Source organism: Sarcophilus harrisii, chromosome 1 (genome assembly GCF_902635505.1).
Source record: "Sarcophilus harrisii chromosome 1, mSarHar1.11, whole genome shotgun sequence".
In the NCBI taxonomy this organism is placed as follows: domain Eukaryota; kingdom Metazoa; phylum Chordata; class Mammalia; order Dasyuromorphia; family Dasyuridae; genus Sarcophilus; species Sarcophilus harrisii.
The window spans coordinates 643,972,482-643,987,005 of NC_045426.1; the positions used below are offsets into that span (position 1 = coordinate 643,972,482).

General features: G+C 47.6%; 1 protein-coding gene across 2 annotated transcripts; it reads left to right on the forward strand.

Annotated features, from left to right (window-relative positions):
* Positions 1-1,261: 1,261 nt before the first annotated feature.
* Positions 1,262-13,757, forward strand: NRBP2 (nuclear receptor binding protein 2). 2 transcript variants are annotated; one of them, XM_031947430.1, is made up of 18 exons: positions 1,262-1,649; positions 3,253-3,375; positions 3,477-3,578; positions 3,847-3,936; positions 4,104-4,144; positions 4,542-4,636; positions 4,758-4,781; positions 4,887-4,970; positions 5,175-5,230; positions 5,507-5,602; positions 10,811-10,943; positions 11,219-11,330; positions 11,505-11,555; positions 11,672-11,807; positions 12,279-12,332; positions 12,452-12,515; positions 12,823-12,878; positions 13,042-13,757. In XM_031947430.1, the coding sequence occupies exons 1-18, from the start codon at positions 1,536-1,538 to the stop codon at positions 13,108-13,110; spliced, it is 1,500 nt and encodes a 499-aa protein (XP_031803290.1). In that variant the 5' UTR covers positions 1,262-1,535; the 3' UTR covers positions 13,111-13,757. The 2 variants fall into 2 exon arrangements, with proteins under 2 accessions (XP_031803290.1, XP_031803291.1); XM_031947431.1 differs by having other exon boundaries at positions 1,536-1,649; positions 11,228-11,330.
* Positions 13,758-14,524: the final 767 nt, after the last annotated feature.

Here is a 14,524-nt window from a genome sequence, read left to right on the forward strand (position 1 = left end):
GTGGGTTACAATGATCCCCAGATGAAAACTTAGATAGATAATAGGAAGCAACTGAGTGATACAGGAGATAGAGCTCTGGCCCTGAAATCAGTCTCAGAAATTTACTAGCTGTGCAAGCCTTAGCATGTAACTCAATCTATGTCTGCCTCAGTTTCCCTTCTGTAAAATAGGGATAATAATAACAAATGGGACAGCCAGGTGGTACAATGACTGGAATACCAGACTTGGATTAGGAACATTTATCTTCCTGAGTTCAAATCCAGTCTCAGACACTTACTAGCTGTGTGGCCCTGGATAAATCATTTATCCCTATTTGCCCCTGTTTCTTCATCTGTAAAATAAAGTTGGCAAATCACTCCTGTATCTTTGCCAAGGAAATCCCAGATGGGATCAAATAGAGCCACACAAGACTGAACAGCAACAATAATATCTACCTCTGAAACTTATAGTACCTATATCTCAAGATTGTTGTGAGGATAAAATATTTGTAAAATGCTTTGCAAACCAACCTTAAAGGGTTATGTTAACTACTATTATTATTCATGAATGTTGTCTTGGTTTCAGAGGTGCCCAGCTGCTAAATAATAATCTGCTATATTGGAAAGAGCACTGAATTTGGAGTCAGAAGATGTGGATTCATAGTCTAATTCTGCCTGACACATTGCTGTAAGTCCGCGGGCAAATCACTTTGCCCCTTTGTGCCTCAGTTTTTTCATCAATCCATTAATAAGTATTAATCACTGACTATATGCCAAGCCCTTGGTACCCACACTGGAAAAAAAGATATAACTAAAACCGTCCCTGCTTTCAGGTAGTTTCTATTTTTCTGGGGTGACGTGTAAACTCGAAATATATCTGACATAAATATAAGGGTGGGGGGATGTCAATACATTTGGGGAGATTAGGGAAAAGAGGTGGCGCGTGAGCTGAACTTTAGAGAATAGTAAAAGTCGAGATAAGGTGGGAAGTAAGTTGCAGACATGGGGAAAGCTTGTGGAAAGGCTCGGAGGGGAGGGGGAGTGTGTGAGTGTGTGTGTGTGTGTGTGTAAGTGTGTGAGTGTGTGAGTATGTGAGTGTGTGTGTAAGTGTGTGAGTGTGTATGAGTGTGTGTGTGAGTGTGAGTGTAAGTGTGCGTGTGTGTGTGTGTGTGTGTGTGTGTGTGTGTGACACAAGGGTGGGGCAGCGGGCTGGGGGATGGCCAATGGGAGGGGGTCTCGGGCCGCTCCGGGGGCGGGACGAGGTGCTCCAGCCAGCCCGAGGCGGACCCCGCGGGGCGGGACCCGGAGGGCGGAGCTCCGCAGCCTCTCCCAGGCTCCCGCCTCGGCCCCGCTGCAGCTGCGACCCGAAAAGCGTTGCAAGCGGAGCCCAGAGGGGCTCCGGGAGCCGGAGGGGCGGGGCTCTGTCCGTGGCCGTGGCCGTGGCCGTGGCCGTGACCGTCAGCTAGCAGAGTCCGCCGAACCTCCGGCCTGGCCCGCGCCGGCGCTAGCCCGGGTCCCGGCCCCCGGCCCCGCACCGCTCCTCGGGCGGCCGCAGCCATGGCGGCCCCGGAGCCGGCGCGGCGGGGCCGGGAGCGGGAGGACGAGAGCGAGGACGAGAGTGAGATCCTGGAAGAGAGTCCGTGCGGCCGCTGGCAGAAGCGCCGGGAGCAGGTGGGGCCCGGGCCCCCGGGGCTGGGAGCGGCCGAACGGCCTGGGACAGAGAAGGACTCGGCCCAGATTGGGCGCGAGCGTTAGGAACGGATCCTGGAGAGGGGGCTGTCTGAAGGGGCGGCCTCGTGAAGTCCCCAGGACCCTGGGGGTTCGTGGGGCCTGGGCTGTGGACGAGGAGCCCTGGGAAGGGAGCACTAGGACCCAGGGGCCACGTGAGCCTGAGGCTGAGGAAGGGGAGCCGGGGTTAGGGGGAGATACTGGGACCCGAGGGGTTCGTGGGCGGGGAGCGTAGGTCCCCTGGCGAAAAGGAAATTGTCAGACTAAAGGGGCTGAGTGGGAGGCTCCAGGGCTTTCCCGGGTCTTCGGATTTATGTATAGGGGTCAGTAGGTACCAGGGAGAGTTGGGGCACTGAGGGCGGGGTCGAGGGATAGGAGAAAAAGTAGCTGCTATTTGCTGTGCTTTTGGGGCGGGGGGGGCTCGAAGTGTTATCTGTTGGGAGGGGACCGGCTGCAGAAGTCTGCCTCTGTGGGGAGGCAGGGTGGGGCTCTGAGGGGCTCCAGTGGATGGGGCTCTGAGGGGCTCCAGTGGATGGGGCTCTTCTGTCTGCTTTGGCTCAATGCCCAGGACCTGATTCCTTAGTCCCATATGAGCTCCGACGTTGCCCCACCTCCCTTTACGGAGCCCTGTAGGGCCCCTACTTTTTGCCTCACTCCTTTTAGACCAAGAGGAGACAGGGGACAGACAGAAGCGGACGGACACATTCTCCTATTAGAGTTGGGGGAGAGCGGGGACAGATACCTTTTCTCAGCAAGTACAAGGAGGAATTGTGCAGTACTGTAGTGGGGTGGGATAACGAATCTCAGAAAGGCCCCTACTTTTTGCCTCAGTCCCTTTAGAGCAAAGGGAGAAAGGGGTCAGGCATCTCTTAGTGAAGGGAGGAAAGAGGGAGTAGGTAGAAGGCTTCATTCCCCCCCCCCCCCCCCATCCTGTGTAGCGTGTACTAATGCAAAGGGCCACACTACTATGTTGGGGGAGGGGGTGTCTGCCACAGGCTGGGGGAGTGGGGCATTCCTAATTTGATTAATCCTCCTCTTCTGCAGTTTTCCAAGTCCCTGGACTCTAAGGGAAGCTTGTAGTTTTGGGGGGTGGGTTGAAGGGAAGATGGGACTTCATCAGAAGCCACCTCTATAGAAGCAATTCTGGGTGGAAAGGCAAGTTCTTAGATATTTAAGATGCTAGGTAGTATCTTAGGGGACTAAATAGACCCCTGTCCCTCAGTTATTTTAGCCTTCCCTTTTGGATCAGGCGACAGCTCTGTTCCCTCCTCTGCCCTCCCCTTTCCTTCTGAGTCCAGGCTAGAGATGAGAGGAGCCTTTGTGTGACCCAAGGGGGCCAGGGAAGGGAAGGGGGGGTGGGGCTGGCATGGGCCTGTGTCTTTGCCCAGCTTGTCCAATTCCCCTCCCCTTGGCCCTGATCCATGACTTGCCTGGCCCCCTTCATAACCACACCTCACCGAGCTAAGCTTGAGCCCCTAACCTGCCAGGCCCCTGCCTTGTACAGTCCTGGTTTCTGTTACCATGAATAATCCCGTTCCCTCCCCAGGTCAACCAGGGCAACATGCCAGGGATCCAGAGCACTTTCCTAGCCATGGATACTGAGGAGGGTGTGGAGGTTGTATGGAATGAGCTGCACTTCACGGACAGAAAGGCCTTTAAGGCCCATGAGGTGACCTCTCACCCCACCCCACCCCACCCCCAGCATCCACTGATTCTATCTTTTGCCTCCTGTCTATGCTTCAACTCTTCCTCCATCCTCTGATCCCTTAGGAGAAGATCCAGACCATGTTTGAACAGCTGGTGCTTGTGGACCATCCCAACATTGTCAAACTGCACAAGTACTGGCTGGACACACCAGAATCCAAGGCCCGGGTAAATCCAGCATCCTGTCTAGTGCAGAGCCTACCTCTGACCTACTCTGGGCTGGACCCTGTCCCTTCCCTCTCCCCGTGTCTTTGAGCCACTAGGTGGGGAGGGGCAAGGCTAGCCTGCCACCTAAACTCCTCCTGCTGTCCCTGCTCACTGAGTAGGTCAGTCTTCATTAACCTCCTCCTGTGGGTCATTCCTCACTTTCAAGGGTCGGTGAGGGGACCCCTGGGGAGGAGACTATGTAGAGCTGAACTCCTTCTTATCCATCTAGGTGATCTTCATCACTGAGTACGTCTCTTCAGGCAGCCTCAAGCAGTTTTTGAAGAAGACCAAAAAAAATCACAAGGCTATGAATGCCCGGGTATGGAGGATATGGGGGGAGGGGGCTATTGGTGTTGAGGAACATACTATTTAGCAGTAACTGGGCTCAGAGGATTTTAACTTGTCAATTAAGATCCTCTGGTGCTTGGTACCTGGTGGGGAGTGAGCTTATTTTCTCTGAAGCCCTCTTCTTCCTTCTGCCCCTAGGCCTGGAAACGTTGGTGTACACAGATTTTGTCTGCTCTCAGGTGAGGTGACTCGGCTCCCCTCCTACTTTGTGTTTTCCTCACCTCATTTCATATCCCCAGCTCACCCCTCTAGTCCATTCACCCCTTTGGCTGTTAGTCCCCTATCTCCTCCCTTCACTCTTTTATTTTTTCCAGTATCTAATTTCTTCTCTGACAAATACAAGCCATGTGACTATGGGCTAGTCACTTGAAGTTCTAGTGCTCCAGAAAACTCTGAAATAAAATGTTACAGATGAGTTACCAATCTGCACTGATAAAGTTTCTGCACTAGGAGTTCTATACGCCAGTGAAATCATAGATTTGAAACCCTACTCTTGAAACATACAATTCTTTTTAATACCATATCCCCTAGTCTCTGGCTTTTTCTGACTCTGAGCCTGGATCTATGTCCCCTCAGCTTTCTTCACTCGTGCAACCCTCCCATCATTCATGGCAACTTGACCAGCGACACCATCTTCATCCAGCACAATGGCTTAATCAAGATTGGTTCTGGTGAGGCTGGACTGGGGGACCAGAAAAGTGGAGGGAGAGCAAGAGAAGAGGGAAAGGCCCCTTTTGGCTGGCCTTGCTCCTCCCCACCACCCATTCATGTTTTTCTCTCTTTCTCCCTCAGTTTGGCATAGGGTATTCTCCAATGGTGAGTTTAAGACAAGGGTGGGTGGGAGTAGATGGGGGTAGATCAAGTACTTGTTGGGGAAAGTCCTTTGGGTCCACCTTCAGTCTCTCAATTTGCTCTCTCCAGCAATTCCAGATGATCTCCGCAGCCCCATACGCATTGAGCGAGAGGAGCAGCGAAACTTACATTTTTTCCCCCCGGAGTACGGCCGTGAGTGACCACTGGGACCCCTAGGGCTGTCTTCCAGATTTCCTCTTTCCTTACAGTTCTCCACATCCACTCCCTTATTCTCATCCCCCTAACCCTTTAAGTACCTGCACCATCTCCCTTGATCCCTGACTCTGTGAGACCTCCCTGAATTTTGACCCTGTGGTATACACCCCACCTCCCCCACCCTTGCTTCCTCGATTTCAGAGGTTGCTGACGGGACAGCTGTGGACATCTTTTCCTTCGGGATGTGTGCACTGGAGGTATTGGCCCCCCTCCCCCTGGTCTTCCCAGCATGGCCTTCTTGCTCACTCCTAACTTTCCTACCCAGCATGCCTTTTCCAGTCCCTCCTTAGGATCCTCCACCCTCCTTCCTCACCCTAAGCAGAGTCCTTGGTCATTCCTACCTCTTCTTAAACTGCCTCACCTACCCTCCTATCCCACTTCCTGTCCTGCTTCTTGCCCCTGCTTCCCCCATTTCTTTCTTATACTGAGGGAGAGCAACTTAGCCTCTGTCTTTGGTGTCCTTCCCTTTTCAGATGGCTGTGCTAGAAATCCAGTCCAATGGGGACACCCGAGTGACTGAAGAGGCCATTGCCCGTGCCCGTCATTCCCTGAGTGACCCTAATATGCGGGTAAGTCTACGCCCCCTCTCAGTTCCTCCTTGACATTTTCCCCATTCCACCAGCCATATATTTTATTTGGTGTCAAACTCGACTTTGCTTTTCTCTTTCCCTGTGGAGTTTCTTCCTGATTGCCAACATTGAAGAATGTCTACAAGGAGGTCATAGTAGTCAGAAATCAGAGATTAAGGTCTGGAAGGAGCCTTAAAGGGCATCTGGTCCAATCCTCTTATTTTTCAGAGAAAGAAACCCAGAGATTTATGTTGCTTTCTTAAGGTCACACATCCCAGCTCCCGAGATTCCATTGTAACATACTCTTCTGTCTGACCCAGCAACCCAGCCCCCAGGTCATATATTCAGATGATTTATTATTTGCTGAAATAATCATATGTACACTTACGTGTCTTTTGATGTTACTGTCCTGGATCTCTGTGTGATTATTCAGTGGTCAAGGGCAACTCTGTCTATTGCCTGGCCTTATTGGGGTGGGAGGGTGGAACTGGGTGCCAAGGCAATTGGGATTAAATGACTTAGGGTCACACAGTAAATCTCTGAGACCTAATTTGAACTCTGATCTTCCTGAATCTGGGGCCTATGTTCTATCCACTGCATCACCTAGATGTCCTTTGCCTATCCTTATTTAAGAATAAATATCATCACCCAGGTATTTCCCACGATGGCCATTCTCTCTCAATCCTTGCCTGACTAGATGCTAAAGAACACTTTTTCCTACTGGTATTGAAGGAAATTCATTCCTCCACCCTCAGGCCATCAATATGCATGTTAGAAACACTCCCTTCCCTAGAATGTCAAGCCTTGCTCTCACCCTAATTGTTGCTTGTCTCTTTAAAAGACCTTTTCTGTTTCTTAAAGTTGGCTTTGATTTATCAGGGGGGTCAGTCTTCAGCTCTTGTTCTGGGGAACCACCCCGATGAAATCTGCCCAGAATCCATGAGCAAAATCATGGCTTCCGTTGTGGCCCATTTTCTTTTCATTTTGTAGCAGTTAAGTTGGGATGAATGCTCCCTTCCCTTGTTTTTACGCACTTAATAACTGTTTCTGTAGCATGTTTGGATTTACATAGTATTCCCCTCACAACAATCTTATCAGGACTGAAATGCAAATGTTATTCCCTTTATTTTTTGGTGTGGTCCCACAGCTATTAAATATCAATACCAGGTGTTTGAAACCAGGCTTCCTACTCCTTAGTCCAGTGCCTTTTTCCTCTAGGTTACTTTGATTTAGATTTATAGTTCTATTTTCCTAGATGTGAACCAATGACCCCATTATCTCAAGTAACTTTTTTATACTGCCACCTTGTTACACTGCTATCATTCCTGGAGCAGTGACTTAGTAAGCACCTTTTATGTTACAAGACTGGAGCTGAACACTAAGACTACAAGAATGAATACAGGATACATTCCCAAGTCTTAAGGAGCTTAAAACCCAGAGATCTTTTTCAGATGAACTCTACTGTCTGACCATACCTTCTCCCTGCCTTATACTTGTTAAATTGATTTTTTTAACCTAACTGTGCAACTTTAAATTTATGTCCATCAAATTTCATCTTTTTACATTTGATTCCTTTTTTCTTTTAAAAGCTTTTTGAATCCCAAGTGTGTTGTCTGGCCCTATTGGTTTTCCATCATCTGCAAATCTAAGTTATTGATCAAATTGTTAACCTTTAGAGGGTACACGATGAATCCCTAAGGCATTCCTACAAATTGATGTTCAGTCAATCAATAAGCATTTCTTAAGTGCCAAGTACTGTGTTCCAGTGTAGCAATGTGAAAATCAAATAATGAAATTGTCTCTGCCCTTAAAAAGCTTATGTTCTAGTGGAAGAGACAACATTTGTGTGAATGAATAAGCAAATCCCGCATAAACCATACAAATTAGTTTATATTGTTGGTTACTAGCAGAAGAGGCTGCTATCAGGCAGGAGGCACAGGCAATTCAAAGATCCAGAAACAGAAAAGAATGCCACTTGGGTAGAACAGCAAGGATGACAGTTTGGTTGGAAGCCCAGAAAGAGAAGTTGGAGCCAGGATGTGAAGGGTTTTAAATGTCAAATGGAGGAGCTTAATCCTTGAGTCTAGATGTAATAGGGAGCCACTGGATTTACTGAGCAGGAGAATGATATGGTTCAACTAGTACTTTTTAGAATTTCAATATGCCAGTTATGTAGAGGATGGATTAGAAAGGGAAAACATTTGAAAATGGGAGACCATTTGGGAGGCTATTGTAGTAGTCCAAATGAGAATCAATGAAAGTCTGATTTAGATGGTATAGCCTTCTGAGAAGAGAGAAGGGGGGTAGATTTGATAAGATTTATCACTTTATTGGATATGGTGTGTGTTTGTGTGTGTGTGTGTTTTGTGTATGTATGTGAGAGAGAGAGAAAGAGAGAGGAGAAGGAGGGAGGGCAGGAGGGATGTTTCCCTTTAAGGAAGGGAAACATTGGTCTATTAGTGATTGGTCACCCAATCTACCTAATCTTATTTATGATATTCTGTCTCTATTTGTCTGTCTTGTCCAAAAGGAAATAATGAGGTACTTGGTTAAGGATGTTTTATAAAGTTTTATCCTTGCTTTATAAAGACCCAGAAATAGCAAGGCCCGAGAGTTTGCCCCTCCCCATCATGGTTTTGTGACTGTTTGAGTCCTTTTTTCTCTTTGGCATCATCTTTTTTTTGGTTGGGATCTCATGTAGGGGCTGTGAGAATGTGTAGGTCTCTCTACAGTTTTGGCATCTCTTTTCCTCATTTCCATGTCTTCTTTTTGTTTTTAAATATAAATTTTGATTTTTTTTTTTAGTTACACTTTCTAGTTTCTTCCCCACTCATTCCCAGAGAACTACTTCTTAGGATAAAGTTTAAAAAAAAAGTGGAAAGAAAAATAAGTTCTACAACACTAACCAACATATAGAAAAGTCTGACATCCACTGCATTTAATATCTTTGGTTCCCCCACCTTTTCAAAGAAGGTCATTCTAATTTTTTGGCATTCCATTTTTGATTATTTTGTCCTTTCCATTTAGTTGTTATGTATATTGTTTCATGATGCTGCTTACTTGCATCCATTAATACAGGTCTTCTTCTACTTCTCTATATTCATTATATTCATTTCTTGCAAGTGACTAGATCACATAGATTGATACTAGACTTGGAATCAGGAAGGATTAGATTCCTTCCTTGTGAATTTGGGCAATCCCTTAACTCCTCTTAGTTATAAAGTTATAACTTTATAACTCTTCATCTTTGAAATAGGAATAATAATCTACTTCACAGGCTTGTTGCAAAAATCAAATGAGATAGCATAGATAAAGCACTTTGCAAACTTTCAAGTACTCTATAAATGCAGGTTATTATTATTATTAGTAGTAGTATTGAAGTCCTGTAATATTCTATACCATTCCTCAGCCATGAGCTATTCCCCAGTTGGTGAGTGTCTGCTTTGTTCCTAGCTTTTTGCCCTCTTCCCATTGTGTCTTTATTGATCTAGAAGTGAATGCTTTTTGTGCAAATATCCCTAGAATTATCTAATGAATGAAATAGGAAGTGCTTACCTTTGAGCCAAGAAGAAATAACTCCAAGAGCATTGACTTAAAGCTGGAGCTTCCTCCCTTTGCCATTTGTCTAGCCCTTTTATAAAACAAGGGCGGTCCTCATAACAGCCCCATAAAGACTTGACAGGTATCAGTGCTATTTTATAGAGAAGGAAAACAGCTTTGGGGAGGGAAGTAATTTGCACTTGGCCACAATGTGAGTTCTGGGATTTACACTCAGGTTTCCTAATTGTACTTGGATCACCTTCTATCTGAACACTGTTACCTCTGTTGGCATCTGGAATCCTTTACTACATATTAATCCTTTTGAAGCAGGGAGTATAAAGGGTAAAATCACTTTGTAGGGGAGGAAACTGAGGCTCCAAGAAACAGTGATGATTTCTAGAGCACTTGGAGAGATTGTAAAACTTTTTACATAATTTTTTCAACAATGGGAGTGAGGTAGTAACTAGAGGTGCTAGTCTCATTTTACAAATGAGAAGACTAAAGCTCAGGATTAAAGACTCGTCTGTGACCACACTAATAATAAATGCCAAAAGTGAATTGTTGAGAAACACCAGAAGGTCTTCCTGTCTCCAGCTCTACCATTCTTTCTCCCAAACCATGATGTCTCCTTCACTCCTGTCTTCTTCCTAGCTTATATGATTGTTCAAACCTGGGCCTCTGACTCTAAATTGGAGGCTCTTTCCAATATGCTACGGTGATATATAGAGGGGAAAGTTACAGAAGAACAAGTGTTCTTACAAAATCTCTAACAATAATAGTAATACCTAACATCTATATAATGCCTTAAGGTTTATTACATTCAATTCCCAATCCCTATATTTATGCCCACCTGCATTTTTTATTTCCTTCACAAGCTAATTGTACAATATTTCAGAGTCTGATTCTTTTTGTACAGCAAAATAACGGTTTGGTCATGTATACTTATTGTGTATCTAATTTATATTTTAATGTACTTAACATCTACTGGTCATCCTGCCATCTGGGGGAGGGGGGGGGGGTAAGAGGTGAAAAATTGGAACAAGAGGTTTGGCAATTGTTAATGCTGTAAAGTTACCCATGCATATAACCTGTAAATAAAAGGCTATTAAAAAAAAATAATGCTTTAAGGTTTGCAAAGCACTTTACATACATTATTTTTGTTTGACTCTCACCATAGGCATATGAGTTAGATATTTTTATTTCAATTTTGCAGATGAGGAAAGAGGCTAAATTTAAAATTAAGTAACTGGCCCAGGGTCACACAGAAAGTGTCAGAGGCAAAATTTAAACTGTCTTCCTGACTGGCTCCAAATTGTTTACTATGTTACCTGTTAGATTCATGAAATAGTGAAGAGAGCTTGGTCTATTCTCTGAGGGCCCTAAATTCTCCTTCTGAGAGAGGGTGTAGGAATATCCCAGTCTCTCTGTAGCTGCCTGACTGCGCCTGGACTTGGTCTGATCTCAGTCCCTCCAACCTTTTATTTATGAACACATACTCAGAAAGGAAAAGCAAGTGCTCATAAATGCCAACATTGGGTCTTTGGGGAAAACAAATTTCACTTCTGTCTCAGGAATCCAGATTTTTCTTTTTCATCCTCTTTGCCTTCCCAATCCGTTAAAGCTTTCCTAGTGTCTCACTATTCAGCCTTCATTCCTCTGTCCTCACAGGAGTTCATCCTGTCGTGCCTTGTCTTGGACCCAGCCTGCCGACCTTCTGCTCACAACCTTCTCTTCCACCGAGTGCTCTTTGAAGTTCACTCACTGAAGCTCTTGGCAGCTCATTGTTTCATCCAGCACCAATGTGAGTGACCCTGAGCATGGAGAACTGCTTTGGGGAATGATCCAGGGATGGAAGGCTTCCGTTGTAGGTGGGTAGGGGGGTGTATGTGAATATTTGGAGCGGATGGATATGGGGGGGGAAGAGGAGTCCACACTCGTAAGAATGAGTGGGGCCTAGGGGTAGATTTTGGTCCCTACCACTTAAGTGAAAGAGTGATTGAAGGTAGGGAGGGTATTTGGTTGGCACTCGTGAGTTGGCAGGGAGTACTGATGACCTGTGTGAGTAACTGTATAAAGCCTCTTCAGATCTGATGCCAGAAAATGTGGTAGAGGAAAAGACTAAAGTGATTGATCTCAATATGGTAATGGCTGAGATTCATCGGACTGGCCGGCCAAGAGTTCAGTGGCGGTGAGTATTTTTCCCATTTGTTTCCATCTCTTTCTCTCTTTTTTTTTTCCTGAGCCCCAGGTCCTGATTACTCAGAAGGGAGAGGGGGAAGTTGAGGTCTGTTCTTGCTTCTGAGGATACTTTATCTTTCTTTGAGCATATGTCCTTCTCCTACCTGTCTCTCCCTTCCACTAGGTACTCTGAGGTCTCATTCTTAGAGCTGGACAAGTTCCTGGAAGATGTCAGGTAAGGAGGGAACTAGCAGGTTCTTTGGATAAGCAGGGTGGAGTGGGAGAAGACATAAGAGGGGAGAGAAGTTAGTGAATTCACCGCCATAGTTTGATCTTTCCCTGCCTCCCCAGGAATGGGATCTACCCACTCATGAACTTTGCTGCCTCCCGGCCCCTGGGACTTCCCCGAGTCCTGGCCCCTCCTCCCGAGGATGCCCGAAAAGCCAAGACCCCCACCCCAGAGCCTTTTGATGTGGAGACCAGGAAGGTGAGCGTGGGAGGATCCCAGAGCCTCGGACTGGAGGGGACCCCTGAGGCATCCAGGCCAGCTTCCCCCTAGGAAAGCCCCTTGATCATATCAGCATCTGCTCCCCTTACCAGAATCCTGGTTTGGCCATTTTTTACTCGAGTTCGACCCTTTGTGACCCCATTTGGGGTTTTCTTGGCAAGGATACTGGAGTGGCTTACCAGTGAGGAAACTGAGACAAAGGGGGAGACTTGTCCATGGTCGGGCTGGGAAGAGGAGCGGGACTTCAGGCTGGTGCTCGGTAGCGCCATCCTGCTGCCCAGAGTCCTCGGAGTTGGAATTAGAGTTTGCAAAGTCCTTTCAACTCCCTTTAACTGATAAAGACTCCCCCATCCTGTCTGAGGACCTCTAGTGAAGGGAAATCCACTGGGCGGGGAAGGGGAGCACCAGGGGTGGGGGTGACAGTGACTTTTCCACTTCCCTCCCCCTCAGGTTGTGCAAATGCAGTGCAACATGGAGATGAATGAGGATAGAGCTCAGTGGCACGTAAGTGGGGTCCAGGGGGGCATCCCCCTCCCCCATAGACTCACCCAGGGCTTCCCAGCCCTCACAAGACCAGCCCCTGCTCTGCAATCCCTGGCCTGACTCTTTGTCCCTTTCTTTAGCTCACTCTGCTCCTGGTCCTGGAAGACAAGTTACACCGACAACTGAGCTATGATCTCCTGCCAAGTAGGCACTTTGCCCCTGCCCTTCTCATGCCCGGCTCTGCCCCTTTGCTTGCCCCTGCCTCTCTCTCACCCACAGTTCTCCTCCTCTTCTTACCCTCGTCCTTCTCCCTTCCTCCCAGCCCCGCTTGGCGGTGGGCTCCTTGGCTCTGCTCCTGCCCAATCTCCGCTTAGCCTCTGAGCTCCCTGGCTCAGGGCTGGCACTTTCTCTCTCCCTCCCCCTCTTTCTATCTGGTATGCCCTGGGAAGTGGCTCCAGGGGGAATTTGGCAGGGTGGGAAGGAGCCTTACTCTGTTTTCTGCTCCCTCCAGCTGACAGTTCCAAGGATCTAGCTACAGAGCTGGTTCATTATGGCTTCATTCATGAGGTGAGGGGGGAAGGGTATGAAGGAGCCTGCACAGGCCCCAGAATAGGAGGGGCTGGGGGTGGGAAAGGACCATGGGAAGGAATGGGCTTTAGGGGGAGGAGATGAAAACGTCTCCTTTCCCTATCTTTTTCCCCATGGCTGTCCCTCATCCCATTTCCCCCAGGATGATTGTGAAAAACTGGCTGCCTTTCTGGAGAGTACCTTCCACAAATATCGTTCAGCCCCACCCTGACCTGGGCCCCATTGTCTACCTGCTGGGCCCCTTCTTCCTGTAGCCTGGGAAGCATTCCCCAAATATTACCCAGGAGTTCAAGGGCAAAGGAAGTTCACATCCTGTCCCAGCCCAGGGCCACAATTTGCTGCTCCCCAACTCTGAAAGGGACTTGGGAATGGGGATGGGGGATATAGGGTTATGCTGCTGGAATTGGCTAAGAGAGTGATGAAGTAAGGCGGAGGTGGGTGGGCGTGTCCCTAGAGGAGATGGGAAGAGGGTATACCTGATGCTTCCTCCTTGGTGAAAGACTTGGCAGGGATCAGACTCCCTTTGTCCTCCACCCCCCTCCCAAAGAATTTCAGCCATTGAAGTTCCTGTTCCCTTCCCCTATCCCCCAATGCACACATCTATTTGGGACCAACACCTCCCCCTCCCTCAAGAACCCATTCCCTCTCCAGGCTTCTGTGTGGCAGACTTGGGATGCCTTTGGCCCCATCATTTTATCCACTTCTGTGGGTTCGGGGTCTATCCTGAGGGATGAGGGGGCTTGTCCTTCTCCCTGACAAACCAATGGTGTCCTTTTCCTCCCCCTTTTCTCTCATTCACAAGGGGGTGTCCCGTGTATTGTTCATGGGATGATGAATAAACAACGTACCTGCACGGATCGTAAGCCTGCCATTCTTCTGGGGGATCGGATGGAGGGTCAGTAGAGGGAGGAAAAAGGGCTCCTGGAGATGGGGAAAGTGCAATCCAGGGTCAGTTCCAAGCAGGGGATGGAGCAGAGTAAGGAGGTTGGATCTGAGATTCAGCAGACCTGGATGCTGACCTCAGCTTTGCCATACACTGTCTCCTCGACCAAACCACCTAATCTTTAGGCCAACATTTTCTCAAGAGACCCTGGAAAGTGCTCATTCTTGCCCTTTGCCCATTACAGGCTGCTTGTTAAAGCATTAAAATCTGGCATCTAGTGTAGAAAAAGAAGCAGTTTAGTACAGTGGGTAGAGCTGGAAGAGCTGCATTTTGGAACTGTCTCTGACCCATACCTTTAGTGAATCAGTTCAACCTCCAGCGCTCCCAGGGAGCACTCTGTCTGAGTTACACCCTAGTTTCTGATGGGCAGTAGTGGAGGCAGTTGGTGTGCTGTTCTGCTAGCATTTCTGAAAGTACAGGTCCGAACAGAGATAAAAATTGTGCATGTGTTGAGGACCCTCTGTGTACCTAGCACATGCTAACTTCACCAGGGAAGATAAAAATAAAAAAGACCACTCCTCACTGTGAGGGATTGAAAGGATCCTAAAGCTGCAAAGGTCAAGTCTTCTAATTCAGCCTATCCATGAGCAGGAAGCCTCATCTGCTGGGTCCCTGACTTGTAGTGACAAGAGGTTTATTACCACCCAAAGCAGCCCCTTTTATTCAAGTCTGATTATTGGGA